The 24441-nt window shown below is 44.6% G+C and overlaps 1 protein-coding gene across 4 annotated transcripts in view; it reads right to left on the reverse strand.

The window, feature by feature from the left end:
- The window catches only part of myo7aa (myosin VIIAa), a 194659-nt gene that overhangs the window by 112875 nt on the left and 57343 nt on the right, over positions 1–24441 (reverse strand). For all 4 annotated transcript variants that reach the window (XM_087988417.1, XM_087988416.1, XM_087988418.1 and 1 more), the window contains exons 10-14: positions 22394–22513; positions 19199–19341; positions 14391–14601; positions 11678–11813; positions 6280–6386 (exon numbers count right to left, since the gene is read on the reverse strand). In XM_087988417.1, coding sequence (XP_087844543.1) covers positions 6280–6386; positions 11678–11813; positions 14391–14601; positions 19199–19341; positions 22394–22513 — 717 coding nt within the window. The remainder of the gene's footprint in view (positions 1–6279; positions 6387–11677; positions 11814–14390; positions 14602–19198; positions 19342–22393; positions 22514–24441) is intronic.

Here is a 24441-nt window from a genome sequence, read left to right on the forward strand (position 1 = left end):
CCTCAACATCACCCCCCCCCCCCCCCCCCGAGCAGAGAATTCAAGACACTCACTACCATCCAGTGAAAACATTTTTCCTCTAACCCTTCTGCTAATCACCTTAAACCCATGCCCCCAACCCCTCTGCTCGGAGAAATAGGTCCTCCCTGACCATTCGATCAAAACCCCTTAAAAGAAGTCACCCCTCCGTTCTGAGCAAAACAACCCTGGCCAATCCAAGCTTTCCCTCAATTTTCAAGCTCTGGCAACATTTTTGTAAACCTCCCTCTCGAGAGTTATCATCTCCTTCCAGTGATGTGGTGACCAGAACTGTACACAGAATTCCAGCTGTGTCTTACCCAGGGTCTACAGTTCCCTGCTCTCGTATTCACTACCTCAGCCAATAGAGGAAAACATCCCATTTTCCTTCCTTAACTCAACCTGTCCTGGCACCTTCAGGGACCTGGGGACACAGACACCAAGATCTCTCATTTCCTCTTCCTCTCTCAATACCCCCCCATTGGTGTATTCCCTCGCTTTGCCTACCCTCCCTATAAAGGGAACAGAATATAAGAGATTATACTGGGGCACATGACCAAATACTTGGTCAAGCAGCTGGGCTTTAGGGAACATACCCTCAAAAACAAGGAGATGAGAGGGGACTGTACAGGGAGAGAATTCTAGAACCTGGGGTGTCTAGGAAGCTGAAAGACAGGCGACAAAAGAAAAAAATGCAGCCATGTAGATTAGATTACTTACAGTGTGGAAACAGGCCCTTCGGCCCAACAAGTCCACACCGCCCCGCCGAAGCGCAACCCACCCATACCCTTACATTTACCCCTTACCTAACACTACGGGGCAATTTAGCATGGCCAATTCACCTGACATGCACATCTTTGGACTGTGGGACGAAACCGGAGCACCCGGAGGAAACCCACGCAGACACGGGGAGAACGTGCAAACTCCACACAGACAGTCGCCTGAGGCGGGAACTGAACCCGGGTCTTGGGCGCTGTGAGGTAGCAGTGCTAACCACTGTGCCACCGTGCCGCCCACCAGGTATGTGCACAAAGCCAGCGTTGGAGAAACAAGAGATCAGAGAATGGTGGTGCTGGAGGAGGTTACAAAGTTCAGGAGAGGTTTGAAAGTAAGAATGGCCATTTTTAAAGGGAACCATTTCTCAACATGGCATTGTCAATGAGTTCATCAGGAGTTATCTTACTCCAACAACTGTCTTCCTACACACTCTTCTCTCCTGTAGGGGTTCACTGGCATTGGAAACATGACCTGGTCTAACAGCCAGAGTTATACAGACCAGTGACCAGTGACCCCCCCCCAAAGCCTTTGGGGATTCAGGTCGAATTCTCGAGGTGGTTGGCTGTCACAGCCCTTCAGAGGAGTCGTGAACCTTCGGAAATTCAACTCCGACAAAAAAACAAAGCCTCACGTCTGCCCTAAAGGTCCCATTCTGCCCACCTCCTGGGGAAACTTTCCTTTCCCCACCAAAAGGTGGTGACGTTTTCTCCCCTCATTTTAGTTCCATTTCTAAAAACGTTGGAGGTTTGGAGGGAGGGGGTGACAGGAACTGGGGTGTTATAAGACCACGCTGAAAGAGGAACAGAAGAAGGAGGCCATTCAGTCCCTTGAGCCTGCCCTGCCATTCAGTGGGATCACGGCCGATCCGACATTCCACACATCCACTTTCCCATCAACCCATGATTCCCCATCTGATTAAGCCTTAAAACATGACAGATGCTTCTGGCAAGAGCACACTGAAGCAACAGATTAGAAGCACACATCTGGAATACTGGGAACGGTGCCCACAACGTTCCAACCTCTTGTTTTAAAAAGATAGAAAGATTCTACACAGCACACCCAATGTCTCTGCAACAGGTTCCTGACGTTTCCTACAGGAAACAGGAATGAAGAACACTCCATTCCCCACCCCCATCAACTCCCTCAGAGCTCCCGGTGCTCATTTTTACCCACAGATTGATACAGATCACATTTTTCACAACTGAATCAGCAAAGCGATGTATAATTCTGGCACATTTGCTCCACGGTGATACAGCTTTTATCAGCGTCTGACTGAGAACAGAGTGAAATGGCTCCATCGGCAAATTTTCCCAATCGGATGCAGAGAGGATGGTCTGGGATAGGCGTTGGTTGGGCGGAGAGGGTCGAAGGAGATACAGGAAGCCTCAATTTCTCATCATTACTTAAATCAAATTGGGCCTTCAATCAGCTGGTGGACCCCTTTCAAAAGGCCAAAGTACGGTCAGTATGAGACACAACCCTCTGTGGCAGAATGCGGAGTCGGAGCGGGACACAAAAATAAAACGTCAGACTGGTTTTGAATGCAACCAGACTCTGAGAAAATAGCCACAGGGTTATCCTATGGACAGGGCTTATTGTTTTAAATTGGGACATGGACACAGGCATGGTTTATTGTCCATCTCCAATTACACTCCAGATGGCGCTGCAGTCTACAGAGAGTCATAGAGATGTACAGCACGGAAACAGACCCTTCGGTCCAACCTGTCCATGCCGACCAGATATCCCAACGCAATCTAGTCCCACCTGCCAGCACCCGGCCCATATCCCTCCAAACCCTTCCTATTCATATACCCATCCAAATGCCTCTTAAATGTTGCAATTGTACCAGCCTCCACCACATCCTCTGGCAGCTCATTCCATAAACCTACCACCCTCTGTGTAGGTCTCTTTTATATCTTTCCCCTCTCACCCTGAACCTATGCCCTCTAGGTCTGGACTCCCCAACCTCAGGGAAAAGACTTTGCCTATTTACCCTATCCATGCCTCTCATGATTTTATAAACCTTTAAGGTCACTCCTCAGCCTCCGACGTTCCAGGGAAAACAGCCCCAGCCTGTTCAGCCTCTCCCTGTAGCTCAGATCCTCCAAACCTGTCAACATCCTTGTAAATCTTTTCTGAACCCTTTCAAGTTTCACAACATCTTTCCGATAGGAAGGAGACCAGAATTGCACGCAATATTCCAAAAGCGGCCTAACCAATGTCCTGGACAGCTGCAACGTGACCTCCCAACTCCTGTACTCAATACTCTGACCAATAAAAGAAAGCATACCAAACGCTGCCTTCACTACCCTATCTACCTGCGACTCCACTTTCAAGGAGCTATGAACCTGCACTCCAAGGTCTCTTTGTTCAGCAACACTCCCTAGGACCTTACCATTAAGTGTATAAGTCCTGCTAAGATTTGCTTTCCCAAAATGCAGCACCTCACATTTATCTGAATTAAACTCCATCCGCCACCTCTCAGCGCATTGGCCCAACTGGTCAAGATCCTTTGTAATCTGAGGTAACCCTCTTTGCTGTCCACTTCACCTCCAGTTTTGGTGTCACCTGCAAACTTACTAACTGTCCCTCAATTTTATCCAAATCATTTATGTAAATGACAAAGTAGGAGGTCCCAGCACCAATCCTTGTGGCACTCCACTGGTCACAGGCCTCCAGTCTGAAAACAACCCTCAACCACCACCCTCTGTCTTCTACCTCTGTATCCAAATGGCTAGTTCTCCCTGTATTCCGTGAGATCTAACCTTGCTAACCAGTCTCCCATGGGGAATCTTGTCGACCGCCTTACTGAAGTCCATATAGATCACATCTACCACTCTGCCCTCAATCTTCTTTGTTACTTTGTCAAAAGTATAGAGATAATCCAAAAGAACCCTTAGGGATGGAGTACCATGATTTTGGCCCAGTGACAGTGAAGGAACGGCAATATATTCCCAAGTTAGTTTGGAGAGTCACTTGGAAGGGAAGGGAACTTTCAGGGGGTAGTGTTCTCACATCTGTTGTTCTAGTCAGTCAACCTCGATGGAAGTTACCATGGGTTTGGTAGATGTTATGGAGTCTGAAATTGCTTTAGTGCATCTTGTAGGTGGTACACACTATTGTCTCTGTGCATCAATCTCAAAAGAAGTGAGCAGTGACGAGGGTGAATGCTCAAGATGGTGGGTGGAGTTCTAATCAAGCAGGTGGCCGAGACCTGGATGGTGTCGAGCAAAGAGTGTAGTTGGAGCTGCCCCCATCCAGGCAAATGGGGAGTATTCCGTCACACTCGTAACTTGTGCCTTCTAGAGGATGGACAGGCTTTGGGGAGTCAGGTTGCAAGTTACTCACTGCACAGTTCCTTCTCTAACTTGTTCTTATAGCCACTGAATTTAAATGGCGAATCCTGTTGGATTCCTGATTAATTGTAAACCCAAAGTTGCTGTTGGTGAGTGATTCAGTGAATGTCAAGTGGAGATGGTTGGATTCTGTTGTCATGTATCAAGCAATGGCCATCTCAAACAATAGTAGCAAATAACTTTCTCATCACACATCAGCCTCAGTCAGGATATTGTTCAACTCTTACTGCATTTGGACATACAGTCTGTTCCACATTGGGAGGTGAACATTGTGTCAGTAAACATCTCCACTTCTGACCATGAAATTGAGGGATAGTCATTGATGAAGCAGCTGAAGATGGTTGGGCCTAGGACACTAACCTGAGGTACTCCTGCAGTGATGTCCTGGAACCGAGATGACGACTTCAAACAACTGCGACCACGTCCCTATATACCACGTAGGACTCCAACTAGTTGAGTGTTTTCCATCGATTCCAGTTCTGGTAGGACTCCTTGATGCCGCACTGTCAAATGCAGCCTTGATGTCAAGGGCAGTCACTCTCCCCTCCCCTCTGCAAGTCAGCTCTTTTGTCCATGTTTGAACCAAGGCTGTAATGAGGTCAGGAGCTGAGTGGCCCTGGCAGAGCCCAAACTGGAAGTTTCTGAGCAGGTTATTGCTGAGCAAGTGCTGCTTAATAACACTGTTGCTGACACCATCCATCACTTTACTGATGATAGATTGTAGACTGATGGGGCAGTAACTGGCTGGGTTGGATTTTTCCTGCTTTTTACATACAGGGCTATTCTTGGTAATTTTCTCCACGGTCTGCCAACTATTGTGGCAGGACTGGAACAGCTCGACTAGGTGTGCAGCAAGTTCTAGAATACAAGTCTTCAGTACTATTGCCAGAATGTTTCTCGCGCCAATAGCCTTTGTATAAGCAGTGCCTCCAACTGTTTGACATCACAGAGTGAACCAAATTGTCTGAAGACTGGTATCGGTGATGCTGAGGGACCCCACTGGAGGAGATAGATCATCCACTTGACACTTCCAACTGCAGACTGCTGCGAAAGCTTCAGCCTTATCTTTTGCACTGATGTGCTGGGCTCTTCCATTACTTGTGGAGCTTCCTCCTCCAGAGAGTTGTTTAATCGTTGACCACCATTCATTCCGAGATGCAGCATAACCTCAAAAGTTTAGAACTTATATTAGTTGTGGAATCACTTGGCTTTATCCTTCATTTACTACATATAGTTGGAGTTGTCCAGTTTGGAAGCTTCACAGGTTGACACCTCATTTTTCGGTATGTCTAACACTGCTCCTAGTATGCCATCCTGCACCGTCCATTGAACGCCTGATGGTGGCAACGGATGATCAGGGGATATACCAGAACACAAGAATACAGACTGTTGTTGACTACAATTCTGCTGTAGATGGCTCACAATGCCTCCTGGATGCCCAGTCTTAAGCTGTTAGATCTGATTGAAGTATGTCCCATTTAGTACATTGATAATGGCACACGACACAATGGTGCGCATTCTCAACATGAATGCCATACACCATCTTCTCAAGGACTGGTATGGTGGTCGCTCACACCGATAGTCAGAGACAGATGCATATACTACTGTTCCTTCACGATCTATAGGCAAAAATCCTGGAATTCCCTCCCTAACAACATTGTGCTGTAGGCAGACCCATACGGATGGCAGCTCACCCCCACCATCTCATGGGCAACTAGGAACAGGCTATAAATGTGATCCTGTCAGTGACACACACATCCCATGTATGAATTTCCTTTTTTTTTTAAAAAAAACAGGAATCTTGCCTAGGGACTCAGCAGTCAGATTGCCTTTGCCCACTGAATTGGCTTGGCCAAGCCACTCAGAGTTGCATAAAAATTGTTACAACAAATTAGAAGCAGCCAAGACAGAACAATCCACACCACCTTCTCCCGGGCAATTAGCAACAGGCAATAAACACCGACATTCCCACCTCACCTCACATCTCAAGAATGATAAAAAGAAAACATTGTTGAATTGATTATAATCTCCCCTTAAGATTGTTACTGAAAAAAACTGGTTGAATGGACTTAAAGACACTGCAGAACATAAATATCACAATTAAATTCACCAAAAAAATGTTAATTACCATGGCTACATCAGCCTGGAAGATTTGTTTGATGAATTTATTCTTGGATGAATGGACCAATTGAATGATGTCTCCATGAAGCGTGTCTCGATTTTTCTCCAAAAAGCCTGACAAAACAAAGACATGGGATCAGACGGTAAACAAGGTGACAGGACCATTCCAACAGCACAGCGAGATTGAATATCAACACGACTGCTCATATTCTACACTCTAATAAAGCACCCAGAACTGCGGGTCTGAAGATCTGTTTCCTCTGGCTGGACATCGGAAACAGAAACCAAAATCGCTGGAGAAACTCAACGGGTCTGGCAGCATCTGTGGAGAGAAAGCAGAGTCAGTTCTTCCAGTCTGCATAAAAGGGAAAAGGTTTTTAGTTTGGAAAGGCATCATGTGTCAGTGCAGTCTTGGTGGGCCAGAAGGCCTGTTCCTGGTGTTGTACTGTACTTTGTTCTTTTAGTCCTGCTCTGAAGAGGAGGCACTCTAAACAGCAACTATGCTTGCTCCTCACAGCTGTTGCTGGACCTGCTGAGCTATTTCTGTTTTGAATGGGTCATATTCTACATTTATTAGTTATTTAAGGGGAAGCCTGTGGTGGATTAGAATCTTACGCTCGGACCTCCTCCATCAGAATGTTCTAAACGCCAGCCTTTAAAACATGAAGACAAACATACAAAACAGCATGACGACTGACAAAAAGAGCTCAAACCTGAACGATTGCTCAGTTCTTTCTAGTCATCTGTTAAGGCATGATTACCTTACAACTTTTGTTACAAACCCTGATGATGGTGGTACTGGACAAGTCAGATCACAGAGAGAGATTTGGTTTGATTTGATACACCATAATTTTGGTTTACAGTGATCAGTTGCTGAACATATTCAGAAGAGGCTGCTCGTGTACTTTTAACAAAAGAACACAAAACACTTGTTACACAAAAAAAAGAGAGAAAACTACTACAAAGCAGGCTTATTATGAATATCAGAAAGAAAGATTCAGTTCTATTACTTTCCATATCAACCTGAAAGACATTCCGAGGTCTCGGAGCAGTCACCCGAATCCATGTTAAAGCTGCCTGTCCAATGAACAATGGCTATAACCGGTGCTATTTACAATAACACTCTGTACAGTTGCTTAGCGATACTTTTTTTTATCTCATTACAGTTTCGTCCCAAGACCTGAAACAAGCAGCTAACTCAGCTCACTTATTACATACTTCGAGAGAATCCTTTGAGTGTGGAAACAGGCCATTTGGCCCAACAAGTCCACACTAATCCTCCAAAGAGCATCCCGCCTAGACTCATCCTCCTATCCTATCCCCGTAACCCTACATTTCCATTGGCTAATGCGCCTAACCCACACATCCCTGGAGATTATTGGTACTTTAGCATGGCCAATCCACCCAAACGTGCACATCTTTGGACTGTGGGAGGAAACCACAGCACCTGGCAGAATCTCATGTCATCACGTAACGGGTTAGAGCCATAGAGACATACAGCACGGAAACAGACCACTCAGTCCATCATGCCGACCAGATATCCCAACCCAATCTAGGTCCCACCTGCCAACATATGGCCCATATCCCTCCAAACCCTTCCTATTCATATACCCATCCAGATGCTTTTTAAAATGTTGTAATTGGACCAGACTCCACCACTTCCTCTGCCTCCTCACTCCAGACATGTACCACCCTCTGCTTGAAAAAGTTGCCCCTTAGGTTTCTTCTATATCGTTCCCCTCTCACTCTAAACCTATGCCCTCTAGTTCTGGACTCTCCCAATCCAGGGAAGAGACTTTGTTGACTTATCCTATCCATGCCCCTCATGATTTTATAAACCTTTAAGGTCACTCCTCAGCCTCCGACGCTCCAGGGAAAACAGCCCCAGCCTGTTCAGCCTCTCCCTATAGCTCAAATCCTCCAACCCTGGCAACATCCTTGTAAATCTTTTCTGAACCCTTTCAAGTTTCACAACATCTTTCCAATACAAAGGAGACCAGAATTGCACACAATATTCCAAAAGCGGCCTAACCAATGTCTTGTACAGCCACAACATGACCTCCCAACCCCTGTACTCAATAAAGGAAAGCATACCAAACACCACCTTCACTATCCTACCTACCTGCAACTCCACTTTCATAGAGCTATGAACCTGCACTCCAAGGTCTCTTTGTTCAGCAACACTCCCTAGGACCTTACCATTAAGTCTATAAGTCCTGCTAAGATTTGCTTCCCCAAAATACAGCACCTCGAATTTATCAGAATTAAACTCCATCTGCCACTCCTCAGCCCGTTGACTCATCTGATCAAGATCCCATTGTAATCTGAGGTAACCTTCACTGTCCACTACACCTCCAAATTTGGTGTCAATTGCAAACTTACTCACTATACCTCTTATGCTCGCATCCAAATCATTTATATAGATGACAAAAAGTAGAGGGCCCAGCACCGATCCTTATGGCACTCCACTGGTCACAAGCCTCCAGTCTGAAAAACAACCCTTCACCACCACCACCCTGTCTTCTACCTTTGAGCCAGCTCTGTATCCAAATGGCTAGTTCTCCCTGTATTCCATGAGATCTAACCTTGCTAACCAGTCTCCCATGGGGAACCTTGCAGAATGTCTTACTGAAGTCCATGTAGACCACGTCCACCACTCTATCCTCATCAATCCTCTTCGTTACTTCTTCAAAAAACTCAATCAAGTTTGAGAGACATGATTTCCCAAGCACAAAGCCATGTTGACTATCCCTAATCAGTGCTTGCCTTTCCAAATACAAGTACAATCTGTCCCTCAGGATTCCCTCCAACAACTTACCCACCACCGACATCAGGCTCACTGGTCTATAGTTCCCTGGCTTGTCTTTACCACCCTTCTTAAATAGTAGCACCATGTTAGTCAACCTCTAATCTTCTGGCACCTTACCTGTGACTATCGATGATACAAATATCTCAACAAGCCCAGCAATCACTTCCCTAGCTTCCCACAGAGTTCTAGGGTACACCTGATCAAGTCCTGGGGATTTATCCACCTTCAACCATTTCAAGACATCCAGCACTTCCTCCTCTGTAATATGGACATTTTGCAAGATGGCACCATCTATTTTTCTACAGTCTATACCTTCCATGTCCTTCTCCACATTAAATACTGATGCAAAATACTCATTTAGTACCTCCCCATCTCCTGTGGCTCCACACAAAGGCCACCTTGTTGATCTTTGAGGGGCCCGATTCTCTCCCTAGTTACCCTTTTATCCTTAATATATATTTGTAAAAACCCTTTGGATTCTCCTTAATTCTATTTGCCAAAGCTATCTCATGTCCCCCTTTTTACCCTCCTGATGTCCCACTCAAGTATACTCCAAGGATTCACTTGATCTATCTTGACCATACCTGACATATGCTTCCTTCTTTTTCTTAACCAAACCCTCAATTTCTTTAGTCATCCAGCATTCCCTATAACGAACAGCCTTTCCTTTCACCCTAACAGGAATATACTTTCTCTGGATTCTCGTTATCTCATTTCAGAAGGCTTCCCATTTTCCAGCCATCCCTTTACCTGCGAATATCAGCCCCCAATCAGCTTTTGAAAGTTCTTGCCTAATACTGTCAAAATTAGCATTCCTCCAATTTAGAACTTCCACTTTTAGATCTGGTCTATCCTTTTCCATCACTATTTTAAAACGAATAGAATTATGGTCTCTGGCCCCAAGGTGCTCCCCCACTGACACCTCAGTCACCTGCCCTGCCTTACCTCAAGAGTAGGTCAAGATTTGCACCTTCTCTAGTAGGTACATCCACATACTGAATCAGAAAATTTTCCTCTTAGTTTTACTCTACTGATGATGTTTTGAACAATGTAGGCAAGGGAAGTCAGCAGGTCAAATCCGTAACTTTGGGATTAGGAACAGCTCGAAGTGCGGGGTAGGTTGGGCTGGGCAAGACACAAACCCTTCCCGGGGGCCAGAGGTGTCTCCAGATGCACACCAGACCCTTCCTGCAGATCGTCCCGACTGTGGTGCCCATCGTCCTTCTACGACAGACAGGTCGCCTTGGCTGGTACCTTGCAGCTGGACATAGAACTGGTACAGAGCAGGGGAATCTGACTGTTTAATTAAAACAAAACATCATGAAGGCCGCAGACATAACTGACATTTGTTTCCCTTAAACCTCGTCCTTCCTGTCTGTTGAAGACCTATCTTCCTTTCTGACAAGTCACAGCATTCCCTTCGTCTTACTGAATTCTGAACCACTCAGAACTTGGTTGTTACTAATAGCACCTCTTCTCTTTGAATGAGCCTGCAAACTACACTGACTTTATTTTGGTCAAATTTTGTGCCTAATGAACAGCTGTTTATTTTCTCTATGTAATGCTTTCCTGAGCTGTTTACTGCCAGACCTGCTGAGCTTTTCCAGCAATTTGTTTTTGTTTCTGATTTACAGTAAGCAGCAGTTCTTTCGGTTTTTATTTAGAATTTTGCTTGTGATACGGGAGTCTGTGGGGATATTGGCCAGAGCCCTGGGCACAGTATCTGTTCATTTTCAATGTAACAATATAGTGTAGCTCCACCATGGGGACTGTGGCGATTCAAGTAGCTCACCATCACCTTCTCAGGATAGCTTTGGATGGGCATTAAATGCTGGCCTAGGCAACACTGCTTGCACCCCATTAAAGGCAAAAATATTGGGTGCGCACTCAAAAAGGAAAAACATTTGCAGGGCTTTAGAGAAAAAGAGTGAGAACATGGAATTAATTGAATTGATCTTTCAAATTGCCACCAGATATAATGGACCAAATGGCCTACAAATATTTAGATAGATTTAGATTACTTAGTGTGGAAACAGGCCCTTCGGCCCAACAAGTCCACACCAACCCGCCGAAGCGCAACCCACCCAGACCCATTCCCCTACATTTACACCTTCACCTAACACTATGGGCAATTTAGCATGGCCAATTCACCTGACCTGCACATTTTTGGACTGTGGGAGGAAACCGGAGCAAACTCACACAGACACGGGGAGAACGTGCAAACTCCACACAAAGTCACCTGAGGCGGGAATTGAACCCAGGTCTCTGGCGCTGTGAGGCAGCAGTGCTAACCACTGTGCCACCGTGCCGCCCACAAATCTGTGCTTTTTTATTCTAGCATTGGAATATTATAAAGAACTACTTCGCTTTCTGCTCCAACTATCCCTGCAGTCCTTTATTAACACTTTCCAGACAGTCTTTTCCCATCCAAAAGTTAAACCTGAGACGTTAGAGAGGATGAGATGATGTGCTACAATTAAATGGGTTTAGGAAGACCAGCGATTCTGAACAGCACAGAGTGCCTTCTGGCAGAGCTGAGCTCTTTCAGAATCAGATCTCCAAATAGTTGGCAGTTACATTTAATGCAGAAACCTACCTCTAGTTTCATAGTAGACGATTCCAGCAAAATGGCTGATGCCAAACTGGGTTTCATAGTTGTTCTTCGGAGGGATATAGTAGGTGTTCAACTTGTGTTGGGAATTCAGCTTATTCAACATGGTCGTGTCTGTCCCCTGTCAGGAGATAGGCTCATCATGAATGAGATTCAAAAGAAACATTAAAAAGATCAAGTAAGCTAGCTCAGTGTCTGAACAGCTGGTTTGCACTGTGGATTAATGTGTTCAAGTCCCACACTGGCTCAGTTTGTCATGAAGGAATCTCCTTCTCAACCTCTCCATCACCTGGGATGTGGTAACCTTCACGTTAAACCATCACCAGTCTCTCTCTCCCTGTGGTCTGGTCAGACTGGAGTCAACAGAGAGTTGCCATAGAACAGCGGTTCCAACCTTTGGATATCATTACATTTCAATAAGACAAACAAATTTAATTGCGTTTTTCTCGGAAATCTATAGAAGACATGGCTAATTGATAGATGACACCAAAATAGATGGTATAGTGGACAGTGAAGAAGGCTAAGATTACAAATAGATCTTGATCAATTGAGTCAAATGGGTTGGAGAGAGGCAGATGGAGTTTAATTTGGATAAATGCAAGGTGTTGCATTTTGTTTAACCAAACAAAGGCAGAACGTATATACAATTAATGGTAGGGCCCTGGGTAGTGTTGTCAAATAAAAGGGGTTCAAATACATATTTTTAACACGAGAGGAGAAAGATTTAAAAAGACAAGGGGGCTTTTTTTTGAAAACCAGAGTAGCTTGTGCCTAGAATGAACTGCTAGAAGCATATGATGTGGATACACTTACAAAGTTTGAGAGACTTTTGGATAAGTTCATGAAGAAGAATGTTTGGAAGGTTATGGGCCAAGTGCAGGCAGGTGAAACTAATGTAATTCCAATGGCTGACATGGATTGGTTGGATCCAAGGGTCTGTTTCAGTGCTGTTTAATTCTGATTAAGACTCAGCTGAACAGATAACTCAGAATCATCACATTTACTATGATTACTGCCTTACTAGAGAGAGGCTTGCAACACAGTACAGACAGAATGGAAACACTGACATGCCTGCATTTAATTTAACAATTAAATTTTAAAAGAGTTTTATGACTTGGTAATTTTGCTTGGTCAGAATATCTTTGTACAAAAAGATGGCTTTATCTTCAATACTTTTCATGAGCTTTGTAGAAAATTTCATGGCACACTGGTTGAAAAATGACTGGTCTGCAAATGCCATTTCAACCATCTGTAGTTTCATTGTAGGTGCTGTCACCATATAATAATCTGACTCCCCCAAAATTTAATCTAAGGAGGAAGCGTACTGTGCAGTAAGGCTTTTAACGTCTGGGTCACACTCACTGACCTTGGTCTGACCTCCTCCAATGTATTCAAACAATGAACAAACGTAGGCCATTCAGCCCTTTGAGCTGTTCCACCATTCAAGAGGTTAATGGCTGCTTAGATTTTAGCTCTATCCCCAACTAAATATTTCATCCCCTTGGTAGTCAAGGAAGTAGCTAGCTCTGCTTAAAAAAGAATTCCGCTGACTCTCAACCCTCAAAAAACTAGATCCCTCATCTCTCTTTTAAATGGGCAGTCCCTTATTTTTAAATTCCGACTCCTAGCTCTAGATTCTCCCAGAGGACACATCCACCAGAATCTTAGATTTCTCAATGAAGTCACCTCGGACTCTAAACTCCAGAGGATATGGGCCCAACCTGTCTAGCTTTTCCTCATAAGAGACAACTCATTCCAGGTATTGGGTTAGTAAACCTTCTCTGAACTGCTTCCAACATATTAACATCCTTCCTTAAGCACAGTGATCAGTACAGTCACTGTCTCATCAATATCCCATAGAACTGAAACATAACCTCCCTACTCTTGAATTCAATTCCCCTTGCAATAAAATCTAACACGATCAGATTTCCAAAGTGCTCACTATAACATTGGCAGAGAACTCAAGTTCACCATTGGGTGAACAAATTGCTCTTCATCCCATTGCCTTATATTGTGACTCCAGTTGCTGGACACCCTCCCCCCTCCAAGTCATTAGGAATATCCTTCCTCCCTTTGCTCCGTCTAGTCCTTTTAGAATTTTATAAATTTCTAGGAGATCCTCCCACCACTATTCTTCTAAACACCAGTGAATATAGTCTCCTCATAAAATCCCTACAGATGGGGACAGCCATTTGGCCCATCACATCCACACCAAACAGTACTCCATCTAGATCCACCTACCCTGTCCCTATAATCCTTCATTTTCCATGGCTAACTCACCTAGCCTGCACATCCCAGAACACTATGGGGCAATTTAGCATGGCCAATCCACCTCACCTGGATCTCTGGACTGTGGGAGGAAACCGGAGCACCCGGAGGAGACCCACACAGACACAGGGAGAATGTGCAAACTCTGCACAGGCAGTTGCCAGAGGGTGGAATTGAACCCGGGTCCCTGGCGCTGTGAGGCAGCAGTGCTAACCACTGAGCCACTGCCTCCCCAACATCAGTCCTGTCACCCCAGGAATCAGTCTGGTTATTGGGCACTTGGACAGAGTGGGTCAGTGGCAGATTTGCCCAAAAGACATCCCACAAATTGAATTGAATAAAATTGACAAAGCCTGACCCAAAGGTGCCCCTGCTCAGTTTCTATCCAGCTGCTTCCATTTTGCTTTCAAGTCCAGCACCGGATCCATACCTTTGGGAATTTGCTCTCTTCGTCGATGAGGGAAATGATGTTCATTGGCTTCAGCGCTATCATGTCAAGTGCATCCTGGTTGTCGGTGAACTCAATGTGCTGCCAGTTGATGTTCTCCAGGTTGTACTCCTCTTGCTCCAGCTTGAAGACATGGCGGACAAAAAACTGCTGCAGGTTTTCATTGGCAAAGTTGATGCAGAGCTGCTCAAAGCTGCAGGGAAGCAGAAGATGATTAAACACCAAAGGGCAAAGAGTAGTCTATATAGACCTACTTCCCCACTCCCACCCCACCCCACCCCCAAAGAGTGTGATAAATGTTGGGAAAGCATTAAAACAAGAAATTAGAGACAAAAAAAATCAAGATGGGCATTTGCTGGTGTTGGACTGGAGTGGACAAAGTCCGAAGTCACACAGCACCAGGTTATAGTCCAACAGGTTTATCTGAAATCACAAGCTTTCACAGCGCTGCTCCTTCATCAGGATGAACGCTTGTGATTTCAAAACCAACCTGTTGGGCTACGATCTGGTGCTTTGTGACTTCGGACTTTGTCCGGGATTCATTCCTCCCATTGACCAACCAGGTCGTACCCTCTACCTGCCTTACCTATCCCCACTTCACCACCCTGCCCCCACCACCCACTTTTATCTGCAGCTCCCCCTAAACCTACCTCCAGTCCTGAAGAAGAGTTACACCCGAAACATTGACTTCACCCTCCTGATGCTGCCTGGCTTGCTGTGTTCTTCCAGCCTCCGGCCTGAAGGTGTTGACTCTTAATTGCCCAGAGGGAAGTTATGGATGGGCATTTAAGTTATGGAGGACAGTTAAGAGTCGATAGCTGTGCGTCTGGAGTCACACGTGGGCCAGACCAGGTAAGGTTGGCAGTTTCCTTCCCTTTCCTAAAAGGCATTAGTCAACTGGATGGGATTTTCCCCCAACAATCCACCATGGATTCTTGGTCATCCTAAACTCTTAATTCCAGATTTTTATTGAAGTCCAATTTCACCATCTACCATAGCGAGATTTGAACAGAAGTCTCTGGATTAACAGGGCCACTAGGCCATCACCTCCCTCATTATATAGATTCGGTGAAACAAAAGTCAGTAACAATACCATAGAGGAGGAATTGTGCACAGAATGATTTTCCAAATCAATACATTGAGCAACCAACTGGAGAACAGGCCATCCATAATGGGAACGGAACAGTTAGCAATCTAGCCTTTGGGAGGCCGGGGGCGGGGTTTGGGGGAAAAAAATTCCACATTCAAGTCAGAAAATTGCATAGTTAATTTGGAGATTAAACAAAAGGTTCTGAATTGAAATAAAAGGGAACTATAATAGGAGGCATGAGCTGATTGTGATGGATAAGGGAACTTGCTTCAAAAAAAAAAGATTGATCATGGAAAGAAAGAGCAAAGTGAGGGACTGCAACAATTGTTCATTCATTTCTGTGAAAATAAAACTGAAAAAGGTGGCCCGATCATGGTTAACAAGGGAAATTATGATTATTATTAGATCAAAGGAAGGAGCATACAAATTGCACACACGCTAAAACAAAATGTAGCGGAGCTGAGGATTGTGGAGTCATTTAGATTTTAGCAAAAGGAGGACAAAAACAAAAGATTGCTAAAAAGGGTGTGAGAAAATAAGCTTGCAGGAAATGCACATACTGATTGTAAAAGCTTCTATAGGCATGTGAAGAGAAAAAGGATTAGTGGAGACAATGTAGAGCCCTTAGAGTCAGAAGCAGGGCAAGTTACAACAGGGAAAATAACTGCAGAGAGGTTGGTAACCTGTCACAAAGTCTTTGTTTATTTACATGCTGAAAAATGTGTGTTGTTGGAAAAGCGCAGCAGGTCAGGCAGCATCAAAGGAGCAGGAGAATCGACGTTTCGGGCAAAAGCCCTTCTTCAGGAAAAAGATTCCTGAAGGGCTTATGCCCGAAACGTCGATTCTCCTGCTCCTTTGATGCTGCCTGACCTGTTGCGCTTTTCCAGCAACACATTTTTCAGCTCTGATCTCCAGCCCTCATTTTCTCCTCGTTTATTTACATGCGCACAGTACATGGGCTCTGACCAGCCAGCTCAGAGCCAGTCCCTTGAATGAGGAAACTCTGAATCCTCTGTTTATTTAGTTTTTCTTTTTTTAGACACAAGGTTCACGAATCTTTATTCGGTTTCCACCACCAGGAATAAAGGAAAACACCAGAGTGGTCAGTGACGAGCAGTGCCCTTCACAAAGGGCAATGCTGTGTGATCAAACAGTGAAGGGGAGGGCAGGGATTAAATCAAAATAGAGTTGGAGGGGGAAGTAATGCACTCCACTCCCTGTGGTGCCCACCTCTCCCTGAACAGCTCAAGGGTGTTGGTGGACACCGCGTGCTCCTTCTCCAAGGATACCCGGGCCCTAACGTAACCGCAGAAGAGGGCAGGCAGTCGGCCCTAACGACCCCCTCCACAGCCCGCTGCCTGGACCTGTTGATGGCCAGTTTGGCCAGGCCCAGGAGCAGACCCACGAGGAGGTCTTCAGACCGGTCCTCCTTCCTCCGTACCGGGTGCCCAAAGATCAGGAGCGTGGGACTAAAGTACAACCAAAACCAGAGGAGGAGGTTAATCCTCTGTTTATTTATATTTTTTTTCCTGTTTTTTCTAATCCTCTCTGTTTATATCTCTCAGCCGGGGTCCCTAATTGGGGTTGTTAACCTGGGCCAATCAAGGATCTCAGTCAATGATATCCACCTGGCCCTCATTCCAATCATAGAACATATAACATAGAACATAGAACAATACAACACAGAACAGGCCCTTCGGCCCAGATGTTGTGCCGAACATTTGTCCTAGCTTAAGCACCCATCCAATTGCCACTTAAAGTTGTACCTATCCAATTGCCACTTAAAGTTCACCAATGATTCTGACTCTGCCACTCCCACAGGCAGCGCATTCCATGCCCCCACCACTCTCTGGGTAAAGAACCTACCACTGACATCTCCCCTATACCTTCCACCCTTCACCTTAAATTTATGTCCCCTTGTAACACTGTTGTACCCAGGGAAAAAGTTTCTGATTGTCTACTCTATCTATTCCCCTGATCATCTTATACACCTCTATCAAGTCACCCCTCATCCTTCTCCGTTCCAATGAGAAAAGGCCTAGCACGCTCAACCTATCCTCCATTCCAGGCAACATCCTGGTAAATCTCCTCTGCACCCTCTCCAAAGCTTCCACATCTTTCCTAAAGTGAGGTGACCAGAACTGCAGACAGTACTCCAAATGTGGCCTAACCAAAGTCCTGTACAGCTGTAACATCACTTCACGACTCTTGAATTCAATCCCTCTGCTAATGAACGCTAATACACCATAGGCCTTCTTACAAGCTCTATCCACCTGAGTGGCAACTTTCAAAGATCTATAAACATAGACCCCAAGATCCCTCTGCTCCTCCACCTTACTAAGAACCCTACCATTAACCCTGTATTCCGCATTCTTATTTGTCCTTCCAAAATGGACAACCTCACTTGACAGGGTTGAACTCCATCTGCCACTCCTCAGCCCAGCTCTGCATCATATCCAAGTCCCTTTGCAGCCGACAACAGCCCTCCTCACTATCCACAACTCCACCAATCTTCGTATCATCTGCAAATTTACTGACCCACCCTTCGACTCCCTCATCCAAGTCATTAATAAAAATTACAAACAGCAGAGGACCCAGAACTGATCCCTGCGGAACTCCACTTGTAACTGGGCTCCAGGCTGAATATTTACCGTCTACCACCACTTTCTGACTTCGACCAGTTAGCCAGTTTTCTATCCAACTGACCAAATTTCCCACTATCCCATGCCTCCTGACTTTCCGCATAAGCCTACCATGGGGAACCTTATCAAATGCCTTACTAAAATCCATGTACACTACATCCACTGCTCTACCCTCATCCACATGCTTGGTCACCTCCTCAAAGAATTCAATAAGACTTGTAAGGCAAGACCTACCCCTCACAAATCCGTGCTGGTTGTCCCTAATCAAGCAGTGTCTTTCCAGATACTCATAAATCCTATCCCTCAGTACCCTTTCCATTACTTTGCCTGCCACCGAAGAAAGACTAACTGGCCTGTAATTCCCGGGGTTATCCCTATTCCCTTTTTTGAACAGGGGCACAACATTCGCCACTCTCCAGTCCCCTGGTACCAGCCCTGTTGACAGTGAAGATGAAAAGATCATTGCCAACGGCTCTGCAATTTCCTCTCTGGCTTCCCACATAATCCTAGGATATATCCCGTCAGGCCCGGGGGACTTGTCTATCCTCAAGTTATTCAAAATGTCCAACATCTTCCTTCCTAACAAGTATCTCCTCTAGCTTACCAGTCCATTTCACACTCTCCTCTTCAACAATACGGTCCTTCTCGTTTGTAAATCACTACACAGACAATTAAATAAATACTATCATGAAAGAGGACATAATGTATTGCTCAATATCCGAGAATGTCATTTGTTTAATGACAGCATTTAAACTGCGATGAGAAGCCATGTCGTCTTATGGAAATGAATGGAGGGATTACATAGCAATGGTCAGCAAATGGAGTTGGTGGTGCAGATCAGCTTCAGCCCAACTGATTGAGGGTAGTCTGCGGGGCTGAACAGCTTCCTTCTGTTTGCAGCATTAGGAACAATCTCCTATAAATTTCCACAAATATCAATATTCCATATCTACCACCACCACCTCCTAAACTAAATTATCAACATTCACATTTGATGCAGTGGAAGAAGCAGCTTCTTAAAGTCGATGCCATGGACAGAAGGACATACAGGACCTTACCTATTAACGTGGAAGTTTTCAAATCCAAAAATATCCAGCAAACCGATGGAGCGACGCCACACCTTCGGCTCTCGAGATGGTGGTTTATAAATCGCTGCATTGATCTTCTCCACAATCCACACAAACAGCCTCCCATAGATACCCTTAAATGATGAGAGACGGAGGGAGGGAGGGAGACAAAACACATGACCCACATCAGATCAAAATGATGAGACATGGCAGTTGTTTGACCTCTGAATAATTCAGAGAAAGGGGGAAATCAGCACAGCTGGAACGAGAGATTCAGTACATCACCAAGGAGGTTGAATAACCCCACAGCCTCTTTGGTCCAGCATATCTTTGGGCATCTACTCCAGTTTTTCAAATAAGCCTCATTACTTCTTGCCGATCACTTGCTTTTACACCCTGTACCCTTGCAGAAGGATAAAATGAGATTCACAGAACACAATGGATTGTTGCCCAAAAGTTTAATTTTCTAGTTGACCTTCCCAGAACAGCCAACCGTTCATCTCTGTATGATCCTCAATGACCATAAGTGAGCAAGATTATGAAGGCACTGGCAACTTAAAAAATTTACAATCATCATCAGGTACTAATGCAAAAGGCACTAACAGACAGCATGTCTAAGGAAAGAAACGAGAAATGGGGATTGAATTTCAAATTCTCCCTCCAGTCACCCAGATCATCTCCTGTAACAATATCAGGAAATCCAGGGACATACGACCAGAGCTTGCTGAGTAAGCTGTAGGAACCACGGTGAAGAGCATTCAAAATTGGTTATTAATTATGGAACAGGTTTCTATCATAAGCAGAGTTGGGGGGGGGGGGGGGGGGAAAGAGGAGCTGGATTAACTTAATCACTCTTCAAACTGGCACAGAAGTTGGGCTGAGTGGCCTCATTCTGTGCTATTTTTTGACCACCTTGCCTATTTTTCTGCTTCAGTATATTCTTTTGTTCAACTGAATCTGAATAACTGTTTTAGCCTGTAGGCAATGATATTTATTATGAAGAATGTTGCGATAGGCATCCCATATCAAATTATAATGAGCAAATAAGCACAAACAGGGGCATTGGGTAATTGTTAGATCCCAGAATATTAAGTCAAACAAAGCAGAGAATAAATAATGCAAGTTTCTGTTCATAAAAATTTCAAATTAAATCACTATCTTAAACATGCAAGAGAAGGTCTGGGATTAGTCCAAACAATAATGTGGCTGCAAACTAGCAAGTCTTTTAGGTCAACATTAAAAAACTAAAGTTATAAAATTAAACTTTCTAGCTATCATCCCTTCTATAACACAAGGAATTAGATATCATCCTTAAGGAATAAAAGGGGTTGAAGGGTATGGGAACAGAAGACGGAGTTGGATGGTTAATCATGATCATATTGAATGGCCGAGCAGACTGGAGTAGCCTACTCCTGTTGCTTTTGTGTTTCGAAGGCTGCTCCAATTCTCTTGTTACAGTTTAGTTTGGTTTGCAGATAAACAAACTTTTTCCCTCTGTTCCAGTACTCTGTTCCCACTTATCTTTGAGATCTAGGAGCTTAAAACAAAACAACCAAAAAGGGAGTTTATGTTGGAACATTTCTTCAGTGTTTTATTTCAGTAATGGAAATCCAAAACAATAAAACAGAAACTGCTGGAAATACTCAGCAGGTCAGGCAGCAGCTGTGCAGAGAATAATTAAAAAAATAAAAATTTCAGGTCTGACTTAAAATCGGGACTCTGTTTCTCTCTCTGGAGGACAAAGCATCCCATAATACCACTGTGAACATTCACTCCCTCCAGCATGGACGCTCAGTAGCAGCAGGGTGTATTGTAGTAATTCAATCCTTAGACAGCACCTTCCAAAAACTCCTCCACTTCCATCTGGAAGGACAAGGGCAGCAGACACATGGGAACCCCACCCCCTGCAAGTTCCCCTCCAAGCCAGTCAGCGTCCCAAGGTAGAAACGTATCACCATTCCTTCACTGTCACCAGGCCAAAATAATGAGGTTCTCGTCTGGTTTTTTTTCCACCGGACTGTTGATCCAGGTAACATTGAGGACCCAGGTTCAAATCCTGATAGGGGAATTTGAATTCAATAAAAAAAATCTGGAAAGAAGAGTCTAATGATAACGGTTGTCAAGAAAACCCATCTGGTTAACTAATGCCCTTTAAGAAAATCTTACCTGCAAGTCCAGATTCACAGCAATGTGCTCGATTCTTAACTGCCCTCTAGGAACGTAGGGATGGATGATGAGCACTAGCCTAGCCAGCACCACACATCCCATGAAAGAATGAAAACAAGATGCTAGTCCTGCTGAGGCTGTTTCCAGCTTTCTCGGATTTTAAGTTTAATTTCCTGGTCAGTCAAAAGCACGTTTTACAAGCAGTATTGTTGCACTTGATCAGGATGACTGCCTTGAAATAATTTAGAACATTAAAGGTTTGATGAGGTTTCTTGGCTCATGTTAGCAGTGGTGTTTGACGTTGTCAGAGTGCTTCCCACTCTGACAGCTCACAAAGCTGTTGCTGATGAGACAGATGTCTTGAAGATTACTAACATTGTTTATCCTGGCATTGCTCAGACCTAGATACAGTATGGGTTCTGTGTTGACAGATTATTGCTGTTATAGATCTCTGGTTGACTGAATACACTGCAATGACTATTACACTGAATGGGGAGGACCTTTTATATCAGAAGGTCACATGTCAAGATGTCATGCAGCTGTCTTAGAGGTTCACTGCCTGTCTAATCTAGAGCCTACACAATAAAAAGGCTCAGCGATTGTACCCATCTCTGTCGGAGACTAAAATCATTGAAATGATTTGACACAGCAATGTAGGGTCATAGAATTTTACAGCACAGAAAGAGGCCATTTGACCCATCATGTCTACACCAGCTCCCGACAGAGCTACTCTGTTAGTCCCCATCTCTGTAGCCCACTGAATTCATCACTTTCAAATATATACATCCAGCTCTTTTGCAATCTCCTATTGAATCTACCTCCACCACTCTCCCAGGCAACCTTTCCAAATCCTAACATCCCTCACTCCAAGCTCTCTTGCTGACAATTTTCACAAAAGGATTAAATATCAAGCTTTTGCCAACTTTATGCAGTTAGATGCCTTGCCATTCCCATTTGTCCCTCATTTTCAGAGGGAGACACACTCTCTCTCTGTTTCCCCATTCATGCAGCAACTTTCACCTTGACAAAAGCATCTCTGACATCCAGTGCTTGGTCCATGTTAAGAGGGGTGGACACTGTCTCCCCTCGTGTGATGATGGTACGGCTGGTGAGGCAGTTCTGTAGATCCAAACAGTCAACCTGCCGGAAAGAAGAATGAGGCATTTATTTTTTTTGAAAAAAAAGTGACTCAGTGGATCATAGCATCATTCCTGTAATTGTCTCTTGGATAGAGAGGGGGAGGGTGGTTGTCCTACAATGAGAAGCTGAGTACATTGTGGCAATGTTCCCTGGAGTTTAGAAGACTGACAGGTGATCCCTTTGTGATTGTCAAACCCTTTCAGAGCCTTTGACCGAGTAAATCCTAAAAGATGGTTTCCCCTGGTCAAGGAATCCAAAACAAGGGCAGAGGCTGGGGCTCGATAGGGATAGGGACTGAGATGAAGAGAAATTATTTTATTCAAACAGAAGAGGGTCCTCAGAATGGTCTACCCTCGAGGGTTATGGATATTTCAATCTTGAATGTATTTCATAGAAATCAGAATCCCTACAGTGTGGAAGCAGGCCATTTGGCCCATCGATTCTATCCCACCCAGACCCAACCTTATCCCTGTAACCCTACATTTCCCATGGTTAATCCATCCAGCCTGCACATCCCTGGACACTGTGGGCAATTGAGCATGGCCAATCCACCCTAACCTGCACACCTTTGGACAGTGGGAGGAAACTGGAGGAAACCCACGGGGAGAATGTGTAAACTCCACACAGACAGACAGTCAGCCAAGGCTGGAATCAAACTCTGTCCCTGGCCCTGCAAGGGCAATGCTAACCACTGAGTCATCGTGCCACCCTGGCTGAGATAAGGCTAAGACACATAGATACTTGATCTCTCAGGAAATTGAGGGATGGAGGAGTGGATGGGAAAATGGACTTGAAGCTTAAGACCATTATCATAAGAAATGGAGGATCAAACTTGATGGGCTGGACACTCTAATCCTGTTGACTTGTGCTTTTGCTGATCTCCGAGGAAATGAGATCTCATTTATTTCCAACAATGCCTCTCAGAGCTAAGGGAAGTGCAGTCACACTTATCAAATGGGAATGGAGGGTGGAGAAAAATATGATAAATAGAGCGATGATTGAAGACTATATTGGTCACATGATAGTCTCAAAGGCTTCGGGTTAGAGTCCCATCCCACAGATTTGAGCCAAATGTCCAGACATTCCCACAGTGCAGGATTGAAGGATTGTTGTGCTGTCAGAAAAGCAATCGTTTGGAAGAGACATTAAAGTAGAGGGCAACTGTCCCTCTCAGGTGAATGTAAAAGATTCACAGGGTCGAGTCAAGAGAAGAACAGGGCTTTCTGTAGTTTCCTGGCCAGTAGCGTTGCCTCAAACCATCAGGAAAACCACAACTTGCTCACTCTCCCATTTGGATCTTGGATTTCTCAAATAAGCAGCCTAAAAAGGAAGAGGAGTGGAAAAAAAACTTGGACTTTTATACAACTCCTTCTAAAACCTTTCAACATCTCAATGACCTTTGAAATGGAGTGACTATTGTAATAGGGTAGAAGCAATGGCTAATGTGTACACAGTCAGTTCCCACTATACGGGATTGTCCAGATAATGCATTTTTAATGAAGTTAAAAATCACATGGCATCAGGTTATAGTCAAACAGATTTATTTGAAATCAAAAGCTTTACCTGACAAAAGAGCAGCACTCAGAGCTTCTAATTTCAAATAAACCTGTTGGACTATAACCTGGTGTTTTGTGATTTTTAAACTTTGTCCACACCAGTCCAACACCAGCACCTCCACATAGAGTCATAGAGATCTATAACACAGAAACAGATCCTTTGGTCAAACCCGTCAATGCTGACCAGATATCCCAACCCAATCGAGTCCCACCTGCTAGCACCTGGCCCATATCCCTCCAAACCCTTCCTATTCATATACCTATACAAATGCTTTTTAAAATGTTGCAATTGAACCAGCCTCCACCACATCCTCTGGCAGCTCATTCCATACCCGTACCACCCTCTGCGTGAAAAAGTTGCCCCCATGTCTC

Source organism: Chiloscyllium plagiosum, unplaced genomic scaffold (assembly GCF_037043375.1).
Source record: "Chiloscyllium plagiosum isolate Xiang-an unplaced genomic scaffold, Cpla_swu_hap1 HiC_scaffold_6, whole genome shotgun sequence".
Classification (NCBI taxonomy): domain Eukaryota; kingdom Metazoa; phylum Chordata; class Chondrichthyes; order Orectolobiformes; family Hemiscylliidae; genus Chiloscyllium; species Chiloscyllium plagiosum.